General features: G+C 35.3%; 1 protein-coding gene across 3 annotated transcripts; it reads left to right on the forward strand.

The window, feature by feature from the left end:
* The first annotated feature begins 17,476 nt into the window (after nt 1-17,476).
* LOC114274759 (phospholipase D alpha 1) lies at nt 17,477-23,852 on the forward strand. 3 transcript variants are annotated; one of them, XM_028216730.2, is made up of 4 exons: nt 17,477-17,812; nt 18,084-18,186; nt 20,330-22,229; nt 23,149-23,852. In XM_028216730.2, the coding sequence occupies exons 2-4, from the start codon at nt 18,091-18,093 to the stop codon at nt 23,583-23,585; spliced, it is 2,433 nt and encodes an 810-aa protein (XP_028072531.2). In that variant the 5' UTR covers nt 17,477-17,812; nt 18,084-18,090; the 3' UTR covers nt 23,586-23,852. The 3 variants fall into 3 exon arrangements, with proteins under 3 accessions (XP_028072531.2, XP_082722201.1, XP_082722200.1); XM_082866075.1 differs by having other exon boundaries at nt 17,646-17,960; XM_082866074.1 differs by having other exon boundaries at nt 17,651-17,816.
* Nucleotides 23,853-26,165: the final 2,313 nt, after the last annotated feature.

Genomic DNA, 26,165 nt, shown 5'->3' on the forward strand with positions numbered 1-26,165 from the left:
GCTACCTCTACCTGAAAATGATGTCCCATAAAGGGTGAGCCACAGCCCAGCAGAAATACACTAAACCAGCTATGAACAATGACTAAAAGATTAGCAGTTGATAGATGGTCAACACCGATGCACTCACTTATATCACATCCCGGTTTCATGACATTTAAGTCCATGTTACATTTCATTTCTCATTTCTTTTTCAACTTTGAGTTTGAAAACAAGGCTCAAAACTTAGCCAAATAACTTGATGAGAATAAGACTCGTCTTAAAACACTTTCGAAATTCATGGTGGATACACATTTTGATGCTGTATCAATAACACATAAGCCACTTCCATACTATACGAACGGTACACATTTTGATGCTGTATCAACATAACATAGAAATATTTCTATATCTCACAATTGATAACGATATACATTTTAGTGCTATATAAAATCAATTTAAACACTTCCATAATCAACACTTGATACACATGGTAGTGTTGTATCAATGCCACATACAATCCGGCTTAGAGGTCCATCCCCTATCTTCCCCTAAACCGTGGAGTACATCCCCATATCTCCTCCCACACACACACAATGTATATAAACATAGATCATATACACAAATAATCAATACATACAGTCGATGTATTATTTCAACCGCTATATTCAACAGCATGCTCAATTGATTTGTTTTAGTTTGCCTAATCATCATGCATTGTCTACAACAATCAAAACTATCCTCCACCGATAGCCCAAAGCAGTTATTTCTAAACAGGAAATAAATGCACCAAATGGATATATTATCAACATTCAATCTGGGTGAGCGATTAAATGAATCCAACTACACCCGTTTATCCCATAATCTTTTCAATTTGAATACTCTCAATTCAATTCCTCATTTCTCAAAATTAATTATACAAATTAATTTATCCAACTAATAGGGCATCTTCCCATAATTAACATAACAACCCCAAGGTTCCACTTTCATCCATAGTTCATCATCTATATCATTTCTCTATGCCAAGCATGCATATAGGTTTAAATATAAATAAAACCCCATCTTTTGTAAAATTACACAAAGGCCCAAACTTTCTCAAAATTACCCAACAACCCCCAACATATCAAAATGCTAAAATTCAAACACAAAGCTCATAAAGAGGAGTAGGATATCCCTACCTCCAAGTTAGAGCTCAAATGGGGAAGTTAAAGAAAACCAAAATGCTCCAAACTCAAAGATCCACGGATCAAAATAGAGCCCTCGACGATCAGCACACTTTTTACAAAGGCCGGTGGATAGGGAGACACTCTAACTAGATCAAACCCTAGAGAGAAGGGAGTTTCTAGAGAGAGGAGCTCTCAAAATATCTTTTTAGAAAGTAAGAGAGAGAGAGAGAATGTAAAAAGTGATTTTAAAATGCCCAGCTACCAACTGATATACGACATTCCCGCTCGAGCGAAGAACATAACGCTCGAGCGTCAAGAACAAAAAACTAGGTACGCTCAAGCGCAAGAAGGCCCACTCGAGCGCCAAGACACAAGAATAAAGTACATCCGCTCGAGCGCGAAAACCAGTCCGCTCGAGCATAGATTTCCCTCTCTCAGAACTTACACCAAAAAGTACTACCCGCTCGAGCGCCAGAGTACCCGCTCGAGCGCGACCGCTCGAGCGTAAAAAAACCCGCTCGAGCGTAAAAATCACACATGCAGAAGTTTTGCAGGGACACGAAAAACTGGGAGTGTGCAATCTCCGCTCGAGCACAACAAGGCCCGCTCGAGCGGAACGACCAAAAACCTAGCAACAAGATTTTAGACCAACGTTCAACCCACCTGTTCGAAACATGCCCAACACATCCTAAAACTCAAACAAATGGAATTAAAGGACGACAACAAGATAGATACAACTACCAACTCCACGGAACCGAGTCCGGAATACAACAGAACAGTAAAGGGACAACCGGGATCGCTATAACCTCCCCCCCTTAAAGAATTTCGTCTCCGAAATTAAACACAAGTTTTTCAAAAACAGGTTTTCTCCATTCTCAACAATGTTACAACATAATATTAAACAATCCAACCCATTACTGGTCAATCCCATCTCTTTCAAGAGGCATTTCACATTATACATAACAGCCTGCATTATCAACAGGCATTCCTTTGAAAATTACCAGTTTCAACCTGTTTCCCACAATTTCTTAACATGTGTAGCATTAATATCATGCTTGCATTTCCACAATATACTTAACATACGCATTGTTAAAACAAACTTCCATTAACCAAAACATTCACAATGTTTTACAACTTAAGACATATATAATGCTCTTAAAGTTCAACGATATTAGAAAATTACCAATGCATGGTTACACATCAACAAACAAGTCCGGATATTTCTCACGGACTTCCAACTCACGTTCTCAAGTGGCTTCCTCCACTCCATGATGTTTCCACAAAACCTTTACCAAAGGAGTGGTCTTGCCACGCAGGACTTGATCCCGCCTATCCAAGACCCGAACTAGTCTCTCCTCATACGAGGCATCCTCATCTACCTCTAAGTCGGTCCAATCTAACACATGGGACGGATCCGGCTCGTACTTCCGAAGCATACTTCCGAAGCATACTCACATGAAACACGTCATGCACTCTGGACAACTGCGGTGGTAAAGCTAAACGATAAGCGACCTCCCCAATCCTCTCAAGGATCTCAAAGGGACCGATAAACCGAGGGGATAACTTCCCACTCTTTTCAAACCTCATCAAACCTCGCCTAGGTGATATTTTCAAGAAGACATGATCACCTACCTCAAACGCCAAAGGCCTCCTTCTACGGTCGGCATAATTCTTTTAGCGACTCTGGGCTGTAACAAGCCTCCTACGGATAAGCTCAATTTTCTCCGTCGTCTCTCTAACCAACGCCGAACCCAACAAAGGTACATCACCCACCTCGGCCCAACACACTGGAGACCTACACGGTCAGCCATACAAGGCCTCAAACGGTGCCATATCGATGCTAGACTGAAAACTGTTGTTGTAGGCAAACTCCACCAAGGGCAAGTGCCTCTCTCCACGTCCCACTAAAGTCAAGGACACAACCTCGAAGCATATCTTCAAGGATCTGAATAGTACGCTCGGACTGCCCGTCAGTTTGAGGATGATAAGCCGTACTAAAGGTCAACTTAGTGCCCAAGGCACTCTGCAAACTCTGCCACAACCTAGCAGTAAAACGAGGATCTCTATCTGAGACGATCGTCACTGGGACCCCGTGCAATCTCACTATGTCCCGAATATACAAGTCGACGAGATGATCTACCGAATCTCTTACGTGCATAGGAATGAAGTGCGCTGACTTAGTCAACCGGTCTACAACCACCCAAATGGCATCACTACCCCGCTGAGTCCTCAGAAGACCTACAACGTAGTCCATAGTGACATGCTCCCACTTCCATTCGACAATAGGTAAGGGTTGCAACAAACCCGCTGGCCTCTGATGCTCGGCCTTCACTTGCTGGCAAGTAAGGCACTTCGATACGAAAACAGCCACATCCCTCTTCATACCCCGCCACCAAAACTGGCGACCCAAATCCCGATACATCTTAGTACCTCCCGAATGCACCACAAGGCGTGAATGATGGAACTCTTGGAGTACTTCCTCTCGGCAAGACTCCGGCACAAACAAACGGTCTCGGTATCTCACACTCTGGTTGGGATACACCGTCAAACCCTTCTCAACTTTCCCACTAGAGATCTTCTCTCGGAGGGACTCTACCTCAAGGTCAACTCTCTGTGTCTCTAACACTCGTGTTACAAGTATAGGCTGCGCAACAACAGAAAACAAGGCACCAACCGCCCAGAAGCAAATCAAACTCGCCAAGTGCACCCAATATCTCCCATTCCCGGATGGCTATACAAGCTACATCACTAATGGATTTCCTACTAAGGGCATCGGCCACAACATTGGCCTTTCCCGGGTGATAGTGCAACTCAAAATCATAGTCCTCAATGAACTCTATCCATCTCCTCTACCTCAAATTCAAGTCTCTCTGTGTAAACAGATACTTCAAACTCTTGTGGTCCGAGAACACCTCGAACCTCTCACCATAAAGGTAGTGCCTCCAAATCTTCAAGGCAAAGATCACTGCTGCTAGCTCTAGGTCATGTGTAGAGTAATTATTCTCGTGTATTTTCAACTGACGTGAGCCATAGGCAACCACTTTCCCCTCTTGCATCAACACACAACCCAAACCCTCTCGTGAGGCATCACAGTAAATCGCATAACCCAACCCTCTCTCCGAAATAATCAAAACCGGAGCGGTGGTCAATCTAACCTTTAACTCTTGGAACGATTTTTCTCAAGTCTCACTCCGCACAAACTTGACCCATTTTCGCGTCAATCTAGTCAACGACAAAGCTAGCCTGGAGAAATCTTTCACAAATCGACAATAATACCCAGCTAATCCCAGAAAACTGCGGATCTCAAACACACTCTTAGGCTGTGCCCAATCTTGCACTGCCTCTACCTTGGATGTATCAACAAACACCCATTTCCCGTATACCACATGGCCTAAGAATTTGACCTCTCCTAGCCAGAACTCACACTTCCAAAACTTGGCATACAGCCTATGGGCTCTAAGCAACTCAAGCACCACTCTCAAGTGTTCCTCGTGCTCCTCATCAAAAGGCGAATAGATAAGAATGTCGTCCACGAAAACGATTACAAATTGATCCAAGAATTCCCGGAAGATCTGGTTCATCAAGTCCATAAAGACTGCCGGTGCATTGGTAAGCCCGAATGGCATCACCAAAAACTCATAATGGCCATACCGCATACGGAATGCCATCTTCGAAATATCCTCCTCCTTGACCCTCAACTGGTGGTAACCCGATCTCAAGTCTATCTTAGAGAAACAACGGGAATCCTTCAACTGGTCAAACAGATCATCTATATGGGGCATAGGGTACTTATTCTTGACCGTAGCCGGATTCAACTTCCCGTAGTCTATATATAGTCTCAAGGCACCACCTTTCTTTTTAGCAAAGAGGGCCGATGCTTCCCACAGTGAAACACTAGGGCGAACAAAACCCTTATCTAGCAATTCCTGGAGCTGAATCTTCAACTCACTCAACTCGGTTGGGGCAAAACGATAAGGTGCCATAGAAATCGGCGTTGTGCCGGGCACTAAACCAATAGAGAACTCTATCTCTCGGTGAGGTGGCAAACTAACGAGATCCTCGGGAAAAACATCTGAATACTCACAAACCACCCTCAGCAATACAATTTGGGTCTCATCACACTCACCACTCATAAAGCTAGCAAGTAGACCACTAAGCTTATTCCGCCCTCGCGGATCATACATTGGTGGCAACACACTACCAACCTGATCCCCCAAGAAATGGAAACACTCCCCGCTCAAGGTACAAACTGTGACCCTCTGGCGGTAGCAATCAATAACAGCCCGGTATGACGATAGCCAGTCCATACCCAAAATAACATCAAAACCTTTCATGGGCATGACAACAAAAGGAAAATGAAGCCTATGGTCGGCGACCTCTATATCACAACCTCTAACACCTTGTTTCAAGATCAACTCACCACCAACAGGTGATACTACACATATAGGAGATGCTAACTGTGCCAACTCCAATTCCAAAACAGATGCAAATGCAGCAGATACAAAAGAATGAGATGCACCCGTATCAATCAATACACTAGCAACCGAGTTACAAAACAGAAAGGTACCTCTCACTACTGATGGAGCCGGTACTAGGTCCTGCGCGGTAACAGCATACACGCGCCCTGAAGGCCCCTGATCCAACTGCTCACCCCTAAGAGCAAACGACTGCTGCATTGACTAGGACGATGAAGCTCCCGGATTGGCCCTCGAGGCCTGCACAGACTGAGTTGGCTGAAAACCTTGTGTCTGCCTAGAACCAGACGCGCCCGAAGTGACACTCAACTGTGGGCAAAACCTCTTCAGGTGCCCAGGCTGACTACAATGATAACAAGATAAGGGTTGATCCCTGCCCTGACTTTGGTTCTGCGGTCTAGCTGAAGATGAAGCAGCTCTCTGACCTCCTCCCCTCTGTGGGCAAACTGAAGCCTTGTGGCCCAACTGACCACACTTGTAACAGGTGAACTCCCCCTGATTACCTCTCCCCAAGCCTGTACTCAGCACTGGAAAGGTCAACCTAGCAACACCACCCTGAGACTGTTGAAGGTTAGCACCCCTCTGTCTCCTGCCATCACCCTGACCATCTTGGCTCCTCTTGGAGCCTCTGTGTCCCTTCTCTTCCTGCATCATGATCTCCATATGGGCTGTAGCATCAACCAAGTGCCCATAATCTCGGATCATCGAACCTCCTACTCTCATCTTGAGGCCGCGCCTCAACCTCTTCTCGAACTCAATACAGTGGCGTTCCTCGGACGCCACAAGTTCAGGTGCAAACCTGGACAAGCTAGTGAAAGCAGCTTCATACTCGGCTACTAAAGAACTCAACTGCAAAAGCTGATAGAACTAGTCTCTCAACTTCTCCCTGACTGCTGGAGATAAATACTTCTCCTGAAAAGCCTCCACAAAAGCCTCCCACGTGCCAGCAATACGGCCTCTCATGTATTTCCACCACTGACCCGCACCTCCTTTAAGCTGGAAGGATGCCAAGGTCACTTTCAACGCTCCTTCCTCGATGCCAATTATCTCAAACGTCTTACTCATTTGCTCTAACCACTCGTCAGCCTTCAGTGGCTCATTCAGATCCCCAATAAACTCGTCCGGGTTGGACCGAAAAAACTCTCTTTTCAAGAAGGAAGGCCCTGCCTCAACAGCCTGGGCCTAAACTGGAGCCTGAACCGGAGCCTGAACTGGATTCTCAGCTCTGAGAATTCCCATAGACTCCCTCAAAGCATCGGCTATTCCTCGGGCTAAAGCGCCCATAGCCTCCTAACCTGCTGGCTCGGCCACATTGGCCTGACCAACCCCCTCTTGCTGTGCCGGAATATCATCTGGTAAAGGCATCTCCTGCCTACCACGTCTGCCACGTCCTCGTCCTGACATCCTAATAAAGGTAATGAAGAGCGTTAGCACATTCATAAATGTGCCAAAACTAAACACTCGCGTCCTAATACATGGACAACTATAATTCACTCCACGTAAGCACATAAATACATAAGCACTTACGAATTTCATCTCCGGATAATAATAGTCCTGAGGCGTTACTAGAGTTCCAGTTAGAAACAACATTGATCAAGTACTTTTCCAACAAGACTCACAGAAACCCAAGGATCCAATCAACATCCTAGAAACTAAATCTCATACCCAAGTAGTCACATAAACATGTTATCAAATAAACACATAATGTCGCACATAAGTCTCTAACAAGCGAGACAAACCCATTGTGATACTAATCACTTCCCAAGTACCCAAAGTATTCGAACCCGGTACGCTCTGATACCAAGTTGTAACGCCCTCAAAATAATACATAGGACCCATCACTTTAGACATGCATTATATAAAAGAAACCAACCATCTTTCCATTAATTAGAGTAGTTCTTACAAAAGTATTACATGTTAACAACAAAAGTAAATGTCCTACGGGCTTACAGCTTTCCAAGTTAACACTTGGTTACAAAAAGAAGAGTACTAACTCAATACATATTAAGCCCTTGGCTTGAATTTACATGTAATACATCAAAAGAAAGCAAATAACAAAGCAGTCTGTCTGCCTCTAGCCTCCCAAGCTATGTCCTTGGAGGTGGCATGCTACCTCTACCTGAAAATGATGTCCCATAAAGGGTGAGCCACAGCCCAGCAGGAATACACTAAACCAGCTATGAACAATGACTAAAAGATTAGCAGTTGATAGATGGTCAACACCGATACACTCACTTATATCACATCTCGGTTTCATGACATTTAAGTCCATGTTACATTTCATTTCTCATTTCTTTTTCAACTTTGAGTTTGAAAACAAGGCTCAAAACTTAGCCAAATAACTTGATGAGAATAAGACTCATCTTAAAACACTTTCGAAATTCATAGTGGATACATATTTTGATGCTGTATCAATAACACATAAGCCACTTCCATACTATACGAACGATACACATTTTGATGCTGTATCAACATGACATAGAAATACTTCTATATCTCACAATTGATAACGATATACATTTTGGTGCTATATCAAATCAATTTAAACACTTCCATAATCAACACTTGATACACATGGTAGTGCTGTATCAATGTCATACACAATCCGGCTTAGAGGTCCATCTCCTATCTTCCCCTAAACCGTGGAGTACATCCCCTATCTCCTCCTACACACACACAATGTATATAAACATAGATCATATACACAAACAATCAATACATACAGTCGATGTATTATTCTAACCGCTATATTCAACAGCATACTTAATTGATTAGTTTTAGTTTGCCTAATCATCATGCATTGTCTACAACAATCAAGACTATCCTCCACAGATAGCCCAAAGCAGTTATTTCTAAACAGGAAATAAATGCACCAAATGGATATATTATCAACATTCAATCTGGGTGAGCGATTAAATGAATCCAACTACACCCGTTTATCCCATAATCTTTTCAATTTGAATACTCTCAATTCAATTCCTCATTTCTCAAAATTAATTATACAAATTAATTTATCCAACTAATTAGGGCATCTTCCCATAATTAACATAACAACCCCAAGGTTCCACTTTCATCCATAGTTCATCATCTATATCATTTCTCTATGCCAAGCATGCATATAGGTTTAAATATAAATAAAACCCCATCTTTAGTAAAATTACACAAAGGCCCAAACTTTCTCAAAATTACCCAACAACCCCCAACATATCAAAATGCTAAAATTCAAAGACAAAACTCATAAAGAGGAGTAGGATATCCCTACCTCGAAGTTAGAGCTCAAATGGGGAAGTTAAAGAAAACCAAAATGCTCCAAACTCAAAGTTCCACAGATCAAAATGGAGCCCTCGACGATCAACACACTTTTTACAAAGGTCGGAGGATAGGAAGACACTCTAACTAGATCAAACCCTAAGAGAGAAGGGAGTTTCTAGAGAGAGGAGCTCTCAAAATATCTTTTTAGAAAGTAAGAGAGAGAGAGAGAATGTAAAAAGTGATTTTAAAATGCCCAGCTGCCAATTAATATACGACATTTCTGCTCAAGCGGATAACACAACGCTCGAGCGTCAAGAACAAAAAACTAGGTACGCTCGAGCGCAAGAAGGCCCACTCGAGAGCCAAGACACAAGAATAAAGTACATCCGCTCGAGCGTAGATTTCTCCCTCCCAAAACTTACACCAAAAAGTACTACCCGCTCGAGCGCCAGAGTACCCGCTCGAGCGCGACCGCTCGAGCGTAAAGAAACCCGCTCGAGCGTAAAAATCACACATGCAGAAGTTTTACAGGGACACGAAAAACTGGGAGTGTGCAATCTCCACTCGAGCGCAACAAGGCCCGCTCGCGGAACGACCAAAAACTTGGCAACAAGATTTTAGACCAAGGTTCAACCCACCTGTTCGAAACATGCCCAACACATCCTAAAACTCAAACAAATGGAATTAAAGGACGACAACAAGATAGATACAACTACCAACTGCACGGAACCGAGTCCGGAATACAACAGAACAGTAAAGAGACAACCGGGATCGCTATATACACCTCAGCGCTAACTAGCAGTTCCAGCCATTCTTTACAATAACCACTGCCACATGTTCCTCTCATTATTGCTACCACCACATGCTCCTCTCGCTACCATCACCACCACTTACTCTTTCTATCACTGTCACCACCTCCTCCTACAGTTGTTACCTCCGTCACCATTGCCTTCTTTTATCGTCGTTACCTCCACTACCATTTCCTCTTCCCATTGTTGATGTTTCTATATCTTCCCATTGTCACTGGAAACTCTTTCTCATCTTCTACATTCTTTGACACAATTAACTCCTCCTCATCCTTCGTCATCATGACCCCCATTTCGCTATGAATCTCCAGCCCAACCCTCCATTCATGAACATTGCTCCAACCCCACCCATTTCCTATCACAAACGCCCTTCACTCTTTTTATTCTTTTTCCTCCTTCCTAAATTTTAGATCTAGGGTTTCAAATTCGAAAATTTTGAAAACCCTTAGATCCAAAGTTTAGGAAGTAGATGAATAAAGAAAAAAAAATGGAAGAGAAAGAAAAGAATGAAGATGAGGTAAGGAGATGAGTTAGCAACGAGATCACTAGTGGGTTGTAGAGAAAAGGGTGGTGAAGGGAGTAGGGACGGCAAGAGATGGCAGAGGTGGTTTCGGCGAAAAGAAAAAAAAAAAATCAAGTCGATCAGATAACTGCAATCATATGTTCAGATTAGTTTTATATGAAAAAAATAAATGCTGAGAAAATAAATAATTCATACAAAATTAATCTGAATACATAATTTTTTTATCTGATTGACTTAATTTTTTACATAAATAATATATTAAATAAATTTTAAAATATAAACTACATAAATTATCAAAATAAAATCAAAAAGTAAAGGGAAGAGAAAAAACTTGTAAGGACAAAGTTGGTATGGTATGCCTTATTTTTTCTATTATCATCATTGTTTGTCAAGTCAATAAACATTGATTAATGATGTGTGTTAAGTCAATAAACATTGATTAACGAAAGGACGTGTTACATAAATTTATAAAGTAAGAAAAATAGTGATTGCTATTAAGCAATCTAGAACGAGGATAAATAGTGATATTTTAAATAAGTATAATATTATATGTATTAATTGATAATATAGAATAATTTAAAATATTTTTAATATTTATAATTTATATAATAAGTGAGATTAATAATAATATCATAATTAATATTAATATTTTAATAAATATACTAATTGATATATGTAATATGATTATATAATAATTGAAGGGGGGATATAAATCGGGGGGTGTCGGCAAGATTTTATTACCCGTGGGGATATTATCGAATGCGACACGCGCTTTGCTTTATGATTATCCAGCTACAGAACTACTGTGATCTACCACCGTTGATATATTCTTTAACGGTGATTAAGCTTGAGAAACAGTTTATAGACGTGTTCGCGAAACAGGAACGCGTTGTCCACCCGGTATGGACGTGGAAAGTTATGGCAATGACATGGGGATCCGTGATTGGGTGGACATTTTGAAAAAACAACCTTATCCTCTTCATGTATATTCGTCGAAACCTCTCCTATTTTTATGATATTCGAAATATACCCTAAATTCTTCAAAATTTTTATTCTGACTACAAATTTAAAACTTGTTTAATACTATATTTGTTTTAATCCATGACCCCTATCCAATAGTTGTAGAACTTCCTCCTTTTTTTTTTTGAATAATACAATGACAATTGTGGATTGTTTTGGAAATAAGTTTCTTTATTAATCTTTCGGATATTTATAAAAGATGTGTAAAAAAGATAAAGAGAAAAATTAATTTTTTTATAATTATTTTTTGACTTTTAAGCTATTTTATAAATTTATTTTAAAGTTAGAAAAGTTATCTCTTTTTTTTTTTTTACTTGTTTTGGTTTATTATTGTCTTTAATAATTTTTTAAAAATATTATGTCAAATTGATTTAATGTTTAGACCCGTCTCGATAAAACGATCTTAAAGTTTTAAAAACTTAAAATTTTCTTTTTAACTTTTTTGATAAAATTTAACTTTTTTTTTTTTTTCTAAATTACCTCAATTTTTTTTTTGAGTCCTCTAGATGGACCTAAAACTAAAATTTTTTGACGCAAAGTTGAATCTCCAAAAAAACAAAAAAAACAAAAGTCAAAAAAAAAAAATTGACTTTATAGTTTTAGGCAAATGAAGATTTGAATATATCAAAATAAAGAAAACTGGAAGAAAAAGGACATAGTTTCTTTAATTTAATTTTTATTTTTTTATTATTTCTTTTAGTTTTCCTCCAATTTTTTTTTAACAAATTCATGATCCAAAATATACTCAAACAAAATTTTCATTTTTATTACATTTTTGGGGAAAAAAAAATCATATATATATATATATTTTTATTTTTCTATCTAAGAAGGAATTATATCATATGGAATCTAGAATTTTGTTCTTATCGGGGTTTGGTTGTCTACAAAATGGTGATTTTCAGACATGTTTGTTTATTCCCCAAGCTATGAGAATGGATTACCATTTATGTCGGCCCCATAAATGCGAGCTCCGTCAGAAACATGTTTGGTTGTGTAAGATATTTTTGTGTGCGTGTGTGCGTGTGCGTGTGTGTGTGTGTGGGAACGGGTGTAAAATGTTATGTGATTATGGATACCTAAGTATTAGCATTTCTATGGGAGCTGATGTTGCTAGGGTAAATTTACTTACCACTATGTCTTTTAATGGAGGCAGACTTCTTTTAGTCTAAAATTTAGTTTCGAGGGTGCTGCAGAATTTGTACAAAATATCGTTTAACTCCTTAAAATAGTACTGGTCTGCACTAGTCTGTCTATATTCGTTAATTACGGATTAAATTTTAAAATTTATAATTCACTTTTGAAGCCGTTCAATTCCACTCCGTTTCACTATAATTAATACATGTATAAGTTTTAGTCTCTAACAAAATATCAAAATAAAAGTGAGTGCAAGAGACATTTAAGAAGTAAAATTTATTACAAATTAATAGTTATATATATAAAAAATATTATGTAAAATTAGTTTGTATTATATATATGAAAAATATTATGTAAATTAGTGTTATATATTATGCAAATGCTTGATATTTAGTTAAAAATATTAGGCAATCCATCAATTCGTCCTAAACTGCTCAAACCGCAATTTAATTATTTGTCAATCTACCAATTTGTCATTTGATTTATAATTTTACTTTTAAATCACCCGAACTGCACCACGCATACCCTTAGGCATTGTTTGGGCCCGTGATGCCTAACACAAGCCCAGTTTCGATGGTTTGAACAGTTTGTTTTGTCAAGCACCTCGTGTATTTCATCTGCAAAAAAATTAAATTGATATGATAATTATAACTTGTTCAATTTATTAGGTATGTCACCAAAAAAATATATGGTTTATTTTTAAAAATACAATTGTCATCCATTTTTTGGTGATATACACATTAAATTGAATAGGTTATGATTATCTGATCGATTTAAGTTTTTGTGTAAATGAAATATACAAAGTGTCAAACAAAATGAACGATTCAAATAATCGAGACAGAACCGAGACGGGGCCCATGTTAAGTCGCATAGGCCCAAATAGTACTCACTAATCCAAATTTTAGATTAGAAGGCATCTGACTTCTTTTTCAATATCCGTTATCTTTTATTTTTTTATTATAATCCCTCAATTAAATTATACTTTTGAACAAAATTGTAGCCCTAACGTTTCTAGCGATCACAACCTACTACTCACTCCGCCTCCGCCTCCGCCTCTACCACTGCCTTTCCCAAACCTCTGATGCTTTCTCCTTCCTCTCTAGTCCATGTGCTTCTTATTTTCCTTTTTGTTCTTTATTTTCTTCTTCTTGTTCTTCTTTTTTTCTTTCCATTGCTCTCTCCACTCTCTCTCTCTTTCTCTCTTTCTCTCTCTCTCTCTCTCTCTCTCTCTTTATATATATATATATATATATTTTTTTTTTCTCTCTCACCCATTCTTCTTCTTCTTCTTCTCTTGCAACTCACATTGCCCTCTTCGATCGCTATTGCTGCCACGTTTCATAGAAACCCCTTCACAATCGCTACTCTATAACTTTCTCTATTAGCATTGCAAACCTAGATCTAGGTTTTTCTTATCCATTTGCTTAGAAGAAGAAAGAGGTGGAGAAAGTAACGATGAAAGGAAGCAATAACTAGAAGAGGTAGTGGCCGACTATGGCACTATTTAGGGCTAGGGTTGGGTTTGTCAGAGAAGATGATAGTAATTTGGTACTACATGAAACTTTGTGGTGTGTATTGAGACAAAATTAATATATTCACTTGTGTATGGTGTGAATTGAGTAAATGATAACCAAATGGTATGCAGTGAGACAAATAATGTTGTGTAAATAGAATTTCCTTACTGCTAATCCAATTCTATAGATTGGAGATAAAATAACTATTGTGCCCCATACTTCACAAAAATAACAAAGTGTGTGTTTGGTTTGAGTTTTTTGGATTAAGTTTTTTAAAAATTAAATTTTTTGTATTTCGTATATTTTTGTTTTTAGTGAATATTTTAAAAAGTTTAAACATTTTTTTTTTACTCTTTTATATGCACCTTACGTAGATGTATCTAAAAAATAAAAAAATTGTGAAAAAAATATTTTAAAAAATTAATATATGCATAAAAATATGAAAAATATACTGAATTATCATATTATTTTAGTATTTTTGGTATTTAGTGAATTCTTAAAAGATTTTTTTAACAAAAATTATACTTTTTATGTGTCTAAAAATTAAAAAAATTGCTTAAAATATTTAAAAATTCAGTAAAAAACAAAAAAAGCACAAAAAATAAGAAAGTAAAATTTTCTGAAAAGTGTTTTGGAAAACCAAAAACAAGCAAAGTGAAAGTTACATTCTATATATTGAGTGTTTTTATGTAATTTCATATATTTAATTCCAATAAATTAATATTACCACATTAGTATACTAACAAATACAATTTATCTTATATTTTTAATCTAATACCGCCACATTAATAATTTTATAATTTAATTTTACAGTATTATTAATCCCACATAATCTAATCATTCCAACAAGGAAACATGACCTCACTAATTCCATGTATTTTTGTCCTTACCAAACAAGATTTGCCCATATCAGCATTAATCCAATTTCATTCTCATAGACGAATAACAAACGTGGCCTTCGAGTACCAAGCAATTTAAATATGGGATAAGTCATCGTTTGACAACTCAATATTTTAACTTAAAAATTAAAAAGTTACTAAAAAATTAAAAAACTAATAATTTATATAAAAAAGTTAAAGAATTTTTTCTCTTACTTTTTACGTATCTTTTCGTAAAAAATCAAAAAGTCATTCCAAACATAATCAGCGTGTTTGATTTCAATTTTTTGGATTTAATTTTCTGGAAATTGAGTTTTTTATTTTTCGTGTTTTTTTTAGTGAATATTTTTAAAATTTTAAAATTTTAAATTTTTTTTTAAAACTTTTTTAGATGCACCTTACTTAGATGTATCTAAAAAATAAAATATTTGTAATTTTTTAAAAAAAAATCAATAAATACACAAGAATACGAAATATGTACTAAAGTCTCGTTTTTATTTTTTATAGTTTTTGTATTTAGTAAATTTTCTAAAGATTTTTTCACAAATATTGTACTTTTTAAGTGTATCTAAAAATTAAAAAAATTGCTTAGAATATTAAAAAAAATTCAGTAAAAATAAAAATATACGAAAAATAAAAAAATTCAATTTTCTGAAAAGTAAATCCTGAAATTCCAAACCAAACCAGTTGATTAATTTTTTTGGCCTCATATTTTAAAATAGCATTTTTCCAAACGACATTTGAGATTTCCTTAAAATATAAATTATTCTTTGTGTTTCTAAAAATTACATTTTGCCCTTTTAAAGTTTCTAATTTTATAACAAATAACTACTTTTATTAATAAATTATGAACTCAATTAACAGTTTTTAATGATATCATAAATTTATTTCAATCAATAATTCAAGTAATTTTATTATTATATAGGAGAACAGTTAGGAATTTTATTTTTTTAATTAATTCTGTTAAATAAAAAAAATCTACCAATGAGGTATTTGTAATTTTTCAAATGACAATGAATAATTCGTATTTTAAGTAAATCTCAAAAGGTATATTTGTAATTTACCCTTAAATATATAAAGTCCTATTATCTCTAAGAGCGGGAAATAAAAAGTGTAAATTATCAAAATATTTATAATCTGAATTTTTTTAACACAATTCAATACAATTTTTTTTATTTATATTTTTTTAATTACTTTTTCAAGGATCATTTTTAGTATTTTTGTTTTTCAAATTCAATCTACATTTGAGATGTGACCAAATTAGTTAAAAAATTTAAAAACTATTAAAAATGTCAAAAAATCATACAAAAAAGTTAAAAGATTTTTTTTTGGTCTTTCTTTCTATTTTTAACATGTCTGTTAGTAATAATTCCAGAATATTTCAACTTTTTTTCATCTTATATTTTACTAAAAAAATAAACAAAATTACTTTCCAAATCAACCCTTATAATCGAACAAATGGTGCAAGTATATTAAAAGTTAAGAAAATTACCATTTAGTGATAATTTTTAAAACTTATTACATATTTACAAAAAAATTTTATAATTTTAATTATTAATATTTTTAAAATTTATCAGTTAATTATAATTATTTTTTAAAACTTCCACAGGCATGGAATTTCCGTTTAAAAGTGGTGTTGCAATCTATAATTTATGTTTATAAAGACCAAAAAAAATAAAATAATAATAAATAAATAGAAAAAATTACAAATATATCTTTTATTTAAAATATGAATTACTCTTTGTAATTTTGAAAATGACATCTCCCCTCCTGAAATTTTTAATTTCAAAACAAATGATTCCCTTTATTAATAAATTATTGGTTTAATTAATAGTTTTAATGATATTATAAATTTATTTTAATTAATAATTCAAGTAATTTTAGGCTTTTGGCATACATGGTTTGGGCAAAAATAGTGACAAAAAGGCAAAATAGGTTAAAAAATTAATAAGACAAAATGTCACATTCAAATCATAATCATTTCATTTTTTTATTCACAAAAGTCAAAAACGTAAAAAAATTTCAAATTACAAAAGCTAAAAAGCTAAAAAGTCAAAAAGTCACGAACTAAAAAGGCTAAAAAGTCATAACTAAATAGTTAAAAAGTCAACACACATTCTAAACGGAGACTCAATATTTTATAGGAGAACAGTTTAAAATTTTATTTTATTTAGTTATTTCTGTTGAATAAAATGTTTTAACAAGAAAATAGTTTGTAATTTTTTAAACTATATAGCACAATTTATATTATAAATAAATTTCATTGTACTTTACCTATAAAAAAAAAACTATAATCTACAAAAAAAAAAAAAAAAAAAAAAAAAAACTATAATTTATTATAATATAGGTTACAATAACTACATCAATTAGGCCTATATCTTAATGCAATCACAAACTTTGACAAAGTGTGTACATGACGGAAAGAATGGAGCATTGTAAAAAAAATAGCATGATGAACGATTTGGTCCTTCTATCAACTTATTAAGGAACTATTATTTTGCCTCTTAAATTTTTTTATATATTGTAATTTGATTTTTAATTTTGATGACAGTTAATTTTGATTAATATCAATTTTATATTTTAATTTTGATCTATTTAGCTCATACCATTCTATTTTATCTACAATTAAACGGAATGTGCTGATGTAATATTAAAATTTATTTAAAATTTTATTTTATCGCCAAACTACATTTTAAAAATTAATTTACCTCTTACATCAGCACATTTCATCTAATTATAAATGAAATGTAATCACAGAAATTAAATTGATCAATATTTAAAAAATTTAAATATGAAATTAATATTAATCAAAATCTAACAGTAAATTAAAAAATAGATGAAAATTTGGAGGCCAAATGATATTTTCTCTAATTTATTTCCTTGCTACTTCGTCATTGAAGCGCCTTTAAGATCAGCTTTTGCGGATCACTATTCTCTCATTGTCTCTCTCTCTCTCTCTTCACTTTCCTTGTAGCAGATATCGGATCGGACTCACGAACTGGAACAGCATTGATTTCAATCGTTTTGGAGTTCAGATCTCTCTCTCTCTCTCTCTCTCTCTCTCCAGAGTAAGTTCTCTTCATGTTCATCTTCTATATTACTTCCATGAAGACACACACAACACAGTCATTTCGTGCGATCACTGAGTCGAAAGTCACTCAGTTCAATTGCTTTGAGGTTTTATCGTGACTCGATTTGCGATAGTTTTGCTTTTGTGTATGTTCTGGAAATTTTTGGATTTTTTTAAAAAATTTATGTTATATAAATTGTGTTGTGGCTGTTTTGGTGTGATCATATTGAGAATTGAGTATGACATTTTGTGTGTGTGTGGTTTTACAGGTGAAAAATGGCTCAGATCCTACTTCATGGCACGCTTCATGTCACGATCTATGAGGTTGATAGGCTGCACAGCGGTGGCGGTGGGCCGAATATCTTCAAAAAGGTATATGTGATTCGAATTCTCATGGATCGGAAAGAATCATACTGGTTTAGTCTTTTTTCTTAAAGCTCCATCTGGATAATGCCTTTTTGTCTTCCTTGTTTCTGAAAGCAATTTTTGCCTTTTTCCTTTATTTTCTTTTTAGGTTGTGTTTGGAATTTTAAGGTTTTGAATGCTAATCTGCCGAGTGAAAGAAAAAAATTGAATGAAATACAAGTTATTGTTATTATTTTTATTTATTTTCGCTTCGCTCCTCAAATACTTTATCCAAACACAGCCTTACTTTGTCTTCTTTAAATTAGCTAGCAGAAAATGTAATCGAATGAGGTATTTCTTTTAATTTTGATGCGTGATGTACATGTTGAGATCTGAATATTTATTCAGTAGTCCCAGTAGACAACATGACACTGTTTACTTGGTGATCCAAATCAATTATGGAAAATTTTATAGGTGCCTTTGTTATTTAGTTAGGAGATCAAGGATGGTCCACCTAGTGTGTATTGTGATTTGTCATTGGTCATAAATACCATGTAAACATTGTCATGGTATACTTCAAGAGTATCTAATAATTTTTGGATCGCTATACAACTTTAAGTTAATTTTACCTTTTTAAAGAGTACCTGGTGTTTGATGTTTGCTTGAATATTTTGGTACATTACACAACACTCTAAACCCTGTTCACTGTTGAATCTGCAAATATCTAATTATTGAGCTCTCTTTGTTTTTGTAGTGCCGAGATAGTTGTTCATGGATGTAACAATCAGACTAATCTATATATGTCAAAATCATCAAAACTAATCCAAAAAGTATGTTGCATATGGTAGATGCATTTTTTTTTTTAAATCAAAATAATTACATATCACTGACATATTGTTCAACTCCATTGCTAGTTGTGTTGAGAATTAGCCAAGCCCGACTTGTAACCTGAAGTTGTTTTCCCAAGTCCTACCGGAAAATAGTAAATTAAACTTAGGCTAGACCATATTGCCTGAGTTGCCAACCAATTTGAGTTTTTCTAGGCTAATTGATTTGTTAAAACTTATACCCTACTAACATATTTCCTGGGGGTAAAATCGATAATAAGACCAAAATAAATAATTTATATAATGTGCGAGAGACATCGAGAGAATATAAATTTATAGGAATGGTTATACTACTGGGTTTACAGTTGTATTGTACGTTTAGAATATGGTTTAGTGTATAGCCTACGTGGTTTCATTTTAGATCTATATTCCTGAAATCATGTTGATAGATAGTTGATGCTTACTAGTACTACTCCATAAATGTGCTGTGCCCCCCGTCCATTCGGTTTTACTTAATATGTTTATCTAAAAGAAGGAATGGAATGGTTCTCCTGATTATAAGGATTATGGTGTATTCATGTTATTCTGCTGGTTAAGTTAATTTAAATTTTAACTAAAGTGCGAAGATGAGAAAGCCAGTTCAAACCAACATTCAAAGTTAAACTTGTGCAAAATGCAACTATGCTTAAACATTGCAGTTCTATAGCTACAGCATTAGGCAAGTTTGTGCAAGTTTTTGGCTGTAATGTCGGAGCATTTTGGTTGGTTTCTTCATGGAGAGCTCATTTTGTTACTTCTTGCTGCCTGAAAGTTTACATTCTATCACTTAATGATTTTCCAGTGTCCTTCAACGCTGGAAACTTTTGAATGTTAATTGGCAGCCAGTATGAGCCCTTGTTATTACTTGATCACTGATTGGATGATTTGACTAATAACTTTGTTTTTATTTGTTTCTTGTTTAACCTTCTCTATTGATTTACCTGCTTCATACCTGACCTCGAATTCTTTGTTCCTTTGGAACTTGTACAAATTTTGAGGTTGTGTGTGCATCTGATACACTTTTATAGTTCTTTGGCTTGGACTTCTGGTCTTCATGTTCAGTTATTTTTACTCTGAGCACACCTCTTTGAGGAAATTTTATTTTTTGATAATTTCTCCTTGTTTCTATTTGGATGCATGGTCATTCTATTCATTGACTAGCATTTGGAAAATTAATTTAATTGTTGATTTCCGGGTTTAAGAGATTCTTTTGTGGTGCAAATTAATTCAGTGTAAATTAATTTAATTTTTCATTATGTTTTCTTCATTAGTTTATATTTCTAATTGGTGGATTATTCTTGTAGCTTATGGAAAACATTGAGGAGACTGTTGGTTTTGGAAAAGGAACTCCCAAAATCTATGCAACTATTGATCTGGAGAAGGCTAGGGTTGGTCGGACCAGACTCATAGAAAATGAACCGAACAACCCTAAGTGGTACGAGTCTTTTCACATTTACTGTGCCCATCCGGCTTCACATGTTATATTTACTGTCAAAGATGATAATCCCATTGGGGCAACTCTGATTGGAAGAGCTTATGTACCTGTTCGAGACCTCATTGATGGGGAAGAAATTGATACATGGGCTGAGATCTTGGATGGTGACAAAAATCCTATAAAAGCGGGTTCTAAGATCCATGTGAAGCTACAATATTTTGATGTCACTCGAGATCGTAGTTGGGCTCGTGGAATTAGAAGTTCTAAGTTCCCTGGAGTTCCATACACATTTTTCTCACAGAGACAAGGATGTCGGGTTTCCTTGTATCAAGATGCTCACGTGCCTGACAAGTTTGTTCCAAAAATTCCTCTTGCTGGAGGAAAGTATTATGAGCCCCACAGATGTTGGGAAGATGTCTTTGATGCAATATCTAATGCACAACACTTTATTTACATTACTGGCTGGTCTGTTTATACTGAAATTTCCTTGATAAGGGACACAAGGAGGCAAAAGCCAGGAGGAGACATCATGCTGGGTGAGCTGCTTAAGAAGAAGGCAAGTGAAGGTGTCAGGGTTCTAATGCTTGTTTGGGATGATAGAACCTCCGTGGGTCTACTGAAGAAGGATGGATTAATGGCCACCCATGATGAAGAAACTGAACATTACTTCCAAAACACTGATGTTCATTGTGTCTTATGCCCTCGTAATCCAGATGATGGTGGAAGCATAGTCCAAGATTTACAAATATCTACCATGTTCACACATCATCAGAAAATTGTGGTGGTGGACAGTGAGCTGCCTTCTGGAGGATCACAGAGGAGGAGGATTATGAGTTTTGTTGGGGGTATTGATCTTTGCGATGGCAGATATGATACCCAATTCCATTCCCTTTTCAGGACTTTGGACACGGCACATCATGATGATTTTCACCAGCCTAACTACCCTGGTGCTTCAATCACAAAAGGTGGACCAAGGGAACCTTGGCATGACATTCATTCCAGACTTGAAGGACCCATTGCTTGGGATGTTTTGTTTAACTTTGAACAGAGATGGAAAAAGCAAGGTGGGAAGGACTTACTCCTTAACTTGAGAGAGCTTGATGATGTTATCATTCCTCCATCTCCAGCGACGTTCCCCGATGACCATGAGACATGGAATGTTCAGTTGTTCAGATCCATTGATGGTGGGGCTGCTTTTGGCTTCCCTGACACACCTGAAGAGGCAGCAAAAGCTGGGCTTGTCAGTGGGAAGGATAATATCATTGACCGAAGCATTCAGGATGCTTACATTCATGCTATCCGACGCGCTAAGAACTTCATATATATTGAAAATCAGTATTTTCTTGGAAGCTCTTTTGGCTGGCGTTCAGATGATATCAAGGTTGAGGATGTTGGTTGTTTGCATCTAATTCCAAAGGAACTTTCCTTAAAGATTGTTAGCAAGATTGAGGCCGGGGAGAGGTTCACTGTCTATGTTGTGGTCCCAATGTGGCCGGAGGGAATCCCAGAGAGCGCATCGGTTCAGGCAATATTAGATTGGCAGAGGAGGACAATGGAGATGATGTATAAAGATGTTATTGAAGCTCTCCACGCCAAGGGCATTGAAGAGGACCCTAGGAACTATTTGACATTTTTCTGTCTTGGCAATCGGGAGGTGAAGAGAAGTGGAGAATATGAACCTTCAGAAAAGCCAGAGCCTGACTCGGATTATATTAGAGCACAGGAGGCTAGGCGCTTCATGATCTATGTTCATGCAAAAATGATGATAGGTAAGTGGCAGCTTTGAAAGTTTTTACTTTGCAATCCCAAATTTCTGTTTTGGTAAGTCCCTACTTTTTGTACATAATTTCCATTTAGTCAGATTAACAGTGTTGATATGGTATCAATGCAGTGTTAGAACTGAATGAATTTTCTAGAAGGATTTATTTTTTATTTTTTATTAAAAAAAAAAAAAAAAAAAAAACCAATGATTGGTCTTATAATTCTTTGAGGAAACTAATATGCAATTTGAGTCAAGCCTTCCATCCAAGTACATTAATTTGGTTCCTTTTAGGGTTTGATTCTATAAAAAGCCCTTCTTCAACTTTATTCTGCTTGCTTTATTTCCCAAATGTCTTGCAAATGTGAGCTACTTTTCCAAAAGGCCAAACTACCTCTGGACCTCACTCCCTTCACAGATACATAAGCATCCATCAGGCTCAGTTACCCTTCCATTTTTCTTGTTGTCTTGATGTGCCAAAGTTCTCAAACTACCTCGGTAGACGTGTCTCATGTCCAAATCCCTGAACAACATTTAGACTTGATTCCATTCACGGATAATGTAGGCACCCAATCGGCTATGCCCATTTCTCATCCATCTTACGCGTCCTTCGTTGAAATGAATTTAGGATATAAACTCTAATACGAGATTAAAAAAGATTACAAGTCCTTGTTTCTTTTTATTAGTTTTGGGATATTTTATTGTTTATATGTAGTAGGTTATAACATAAACTTTTGAATGGCTCGTATGTTATGATTTTGTTGAAATTTACCACTTTGCCAGGTAGATAAATCTCAAGATGTCTATATTTTCTCTGGTAATGTTTCTCTTTTTGCCGCAATGCACACTCTCAAATATACACCCCACATGTGACACACCTGTGCACACGAGAATTTTAGATTTGTGTGATTAACCAATGTTTATTGCAGTTGACGATGAATACATAATAGTTGGATCTGCCAACATCAACCAGAGGTCAATGGACGGTGCCAGGGACTCCGAGATAGCAATGGGAGCCTACCAACCGTATTACTTGGCAAACAGGCAGCAGCCAGCACGGGGTGAGATTCATGGTTTCCGTATGTCATTATGGTATGAACACCTTGGCATGCTCGATGACACATTCCTCCATCCAGAAAGTCGTGATTGTGTCCAAAAGGTGAATCAAATGGCTGATAAATATTGGGATCTGTACTCAAGTGAGAGTCTTGAACATGACCTACCTGGTCACCTGCTTCGCTACCCCATTGGAGTTGCTAGTGAAGGCAATGTCACTGAGCTTCCACAATCTGAGTTCTTCCCTGACACCAAGGCTCGAGTTCTGGGTGCTAAATCTGACTACCTTCCTCCTATCCTAACAACCTAGTAAATTTTCAACTTGGTTTGATTACTTTCAGAATTACCCAAACCTTTTTTTTTTTTTTTTTTTTTTGGGTGCAATAAGATGAGTCGTAATCTGCAGATTATGTTATATTAATTTTCTGCAGATATATGTTTGTGTTAGGTTTTATGTTTGTGTAATTTTGATGCCTAGACCGACATATTTTTGTATGTTCGTGGTTTATTTTCTTGTGAGCTGATTTCTACTGTTCTTCCTTGTTTATCTTACTCTATAAATTTCTTTGGTATTCAATTTGGGTTTGGGTTTGGATTTGGATTGTCTTAAATTGTCATCTCAATTTGAGAGAGTATTTGGACTTAGTAAGCTTATTTTGGAATTAATTTTGATGATATGAACTTTTTACTTTTTAAGACTCAGGACTCGTTGAGTAGAATATTAGTAGCTATATGTTTGAATTATATTTGTTTTTAAAAAATGAAAGGCATAATTTCAAAAATAGTCATCTATTTTTTGTAATACAATTTGATTTAAACATATAATTATTGATATTTGATCATTTTGATTTTTTGTATGAATATTTTATTCAACGAGTTTTAAAAAGTAAACTGTTTGAATTGCTGAAATTGATTTTCCAAAATGGCCTTACTAAGTCTAAATATTCTCTCAAATTAAGCCTCCGTTTGGGAAATGGGTTGGTTTTTTGACTTTTTGATTTTTTTTTTGACTATTTTAACCTAGGCTAAAAAGCTTGGTTTGAGAAGCGTTTTTTGATTTTTTTGACTTTTTTGATTTTTTTTGTGAGAGAATATTGTAATAATTATGGGTTAGATGTGATGTTTTGTTTGTTATGGTTAAAATTGCTTGTTTTCTCTTTTGTCGCTAAAATAGTCACAAAAGCCCTTGCTAAACGGAGCCTCAGACGACCAATTTGAAAGAAGTTAAACCCATTTAAATTTGTATGCATAAAAAGTATGTTTGTAAGGGGGAATTGATTTGATTTTTCATTACCTTAAAAAAAGGTAGTGCTATATGTACTAATTAGTATATATATTAGTGTACTAACTAATGTCGTGATATTATTATTGATCATATTTATTATATAAATTACAAATATTTAAAATCATACAAATAATGTTATGTCATTTATTAATATATTAATGTGTACATTAATTATTACATATAACATTATTCTGTCTTTATAACTGCTTTATCATCAAAATTAAATTTACATTGGAAAAGAGATTGAATAGCACGAACGGCTATAAATGATGGATTCTACTTTTACTGTATAACAAGGTAAATGACATGAATTCAAGAATTTGATAAAACATCTCATCTACTAAAGTTAATTATTGATTAATGCTTGGGAGCAATAAAAAGAGAGTACTAAGAGGAGCATTAGGGGAAACATTAATGAGCTGATTCTTCCCTTGATGTGATGGTTGTCTCTGTTCTTTTTTTTTTTTTCTTTTTTTTTCCCAGCTCATTAGAACCGTTAGTGCTTTTTTTTTTTAGTGTCTCAATCAGCGCGGTCAATTATTTGATCTTTGTCATACAACACTCTAATCTATAAAAATTCAAGGGTAATTTATTCAACTAAGAATTTGATGCTCACATTCTAGAAAAATTCTAGGATTAAGTACACTAATAATTATTAGTTGAACCTGTAAAAAATAAAAATGGGAAATAACACATTTTGAAAGTTGAAATGGGTAAAATGCGCATATTCATGAAGGGTAAATTTCATTTTATCCCTTATGATTTAAGTCATAACAAAATATGAGAACCATTTTACCAACTTCAACTGTTAGTTTTTCTGTTAACATAACAAAATATGAGAACCATTTGCTTATGTGGAAAGTAGGCTCATTTTGAAGACAAAAGTGCCCTTTACACAACTTCAAATTTATAGAAAATACCATTCTTTTTTCTCCCTCTACTATATCTCTACCTACTCCATTTCTACAAGCCATCAACACCTCCTATACTTGGTGGAAAACATCACAATAACCATTCAGCTCATATAAATATACCTATTATTGGCTGTAAAATGGCCTCACATCTTTGAATGTGATTTGTTGCATTTGTTTGCTATGGAAACCCATCTCCCGCCACTTCTGTTTCTGTCTCTACTTTATAAAAGTAATTCTAATTTAATTATGATAATAATTATACATGTATATATATATATATATAGTTATTATGGATTAAAATAGGTGTTAAACCAATTGCAGTTATGCATATATATATATATATATGTACATTCACATATATAGCTTCTTTTTCTTTTTTTTTTTATATTATTTATAGCAAAGATTAATTAAACTAATCTTGGTTTGGTTTGGTTTAGCAAAGATTAGTTAAACTGGGTGTTATGAAAAATACTAACAGAAACAAATTCTAGAGAGAACCAAGAAATGAATCTCTGTATATTTTCTTAGCTGTTCTATATGCATACCAACACTTCATATAGACTCACTCCAACAATTATAATTGCTTGTCAACAATCATAACAAAACTTCACTCACAACCCATTAATAATACAAACAGAAACTATAACTATCACAACAAAATTCATTGAGCTGAATTATCAGGTACATCACT

This window comes from Camellia sinensis, chromosome 4 (genome assembly GCF_055761805.1).
Source record: "Camellia sinensis isolate YWXY chromosome 4, ASM5576180v1, whole genome shotgun sequence".
NCBI classification, from domain to species: domain Eukaryota; kingdom Viridiplantae; phylum Streptophyta; class Magnoliopsida; order Ericales; family Theaceae; genus Camellia; species Camellia sinensis.

Coding starts and splice junctions, on each gene's coding strand:
- LOC114274759 (XM_028216730.2), top strand. CDS start 18,091: ATGGCTCAGATCCTACTTCATGGCACGCTTCATGTCACGATCTATGAG. Junction 18,187..20,329: donor GGCCGAATATCTTCAAAAAG/GTATATGTGATT, acceptor TTATTCTTGTAG/CTTATGGAAAACATTGAGGA. Junction 22,230..23,148: donor TCATGCAAAAATGATGATAG/GTAAGTGGCAGC, acceptor TGTTTATTGCAG/TTGACGATGAATACATAATA.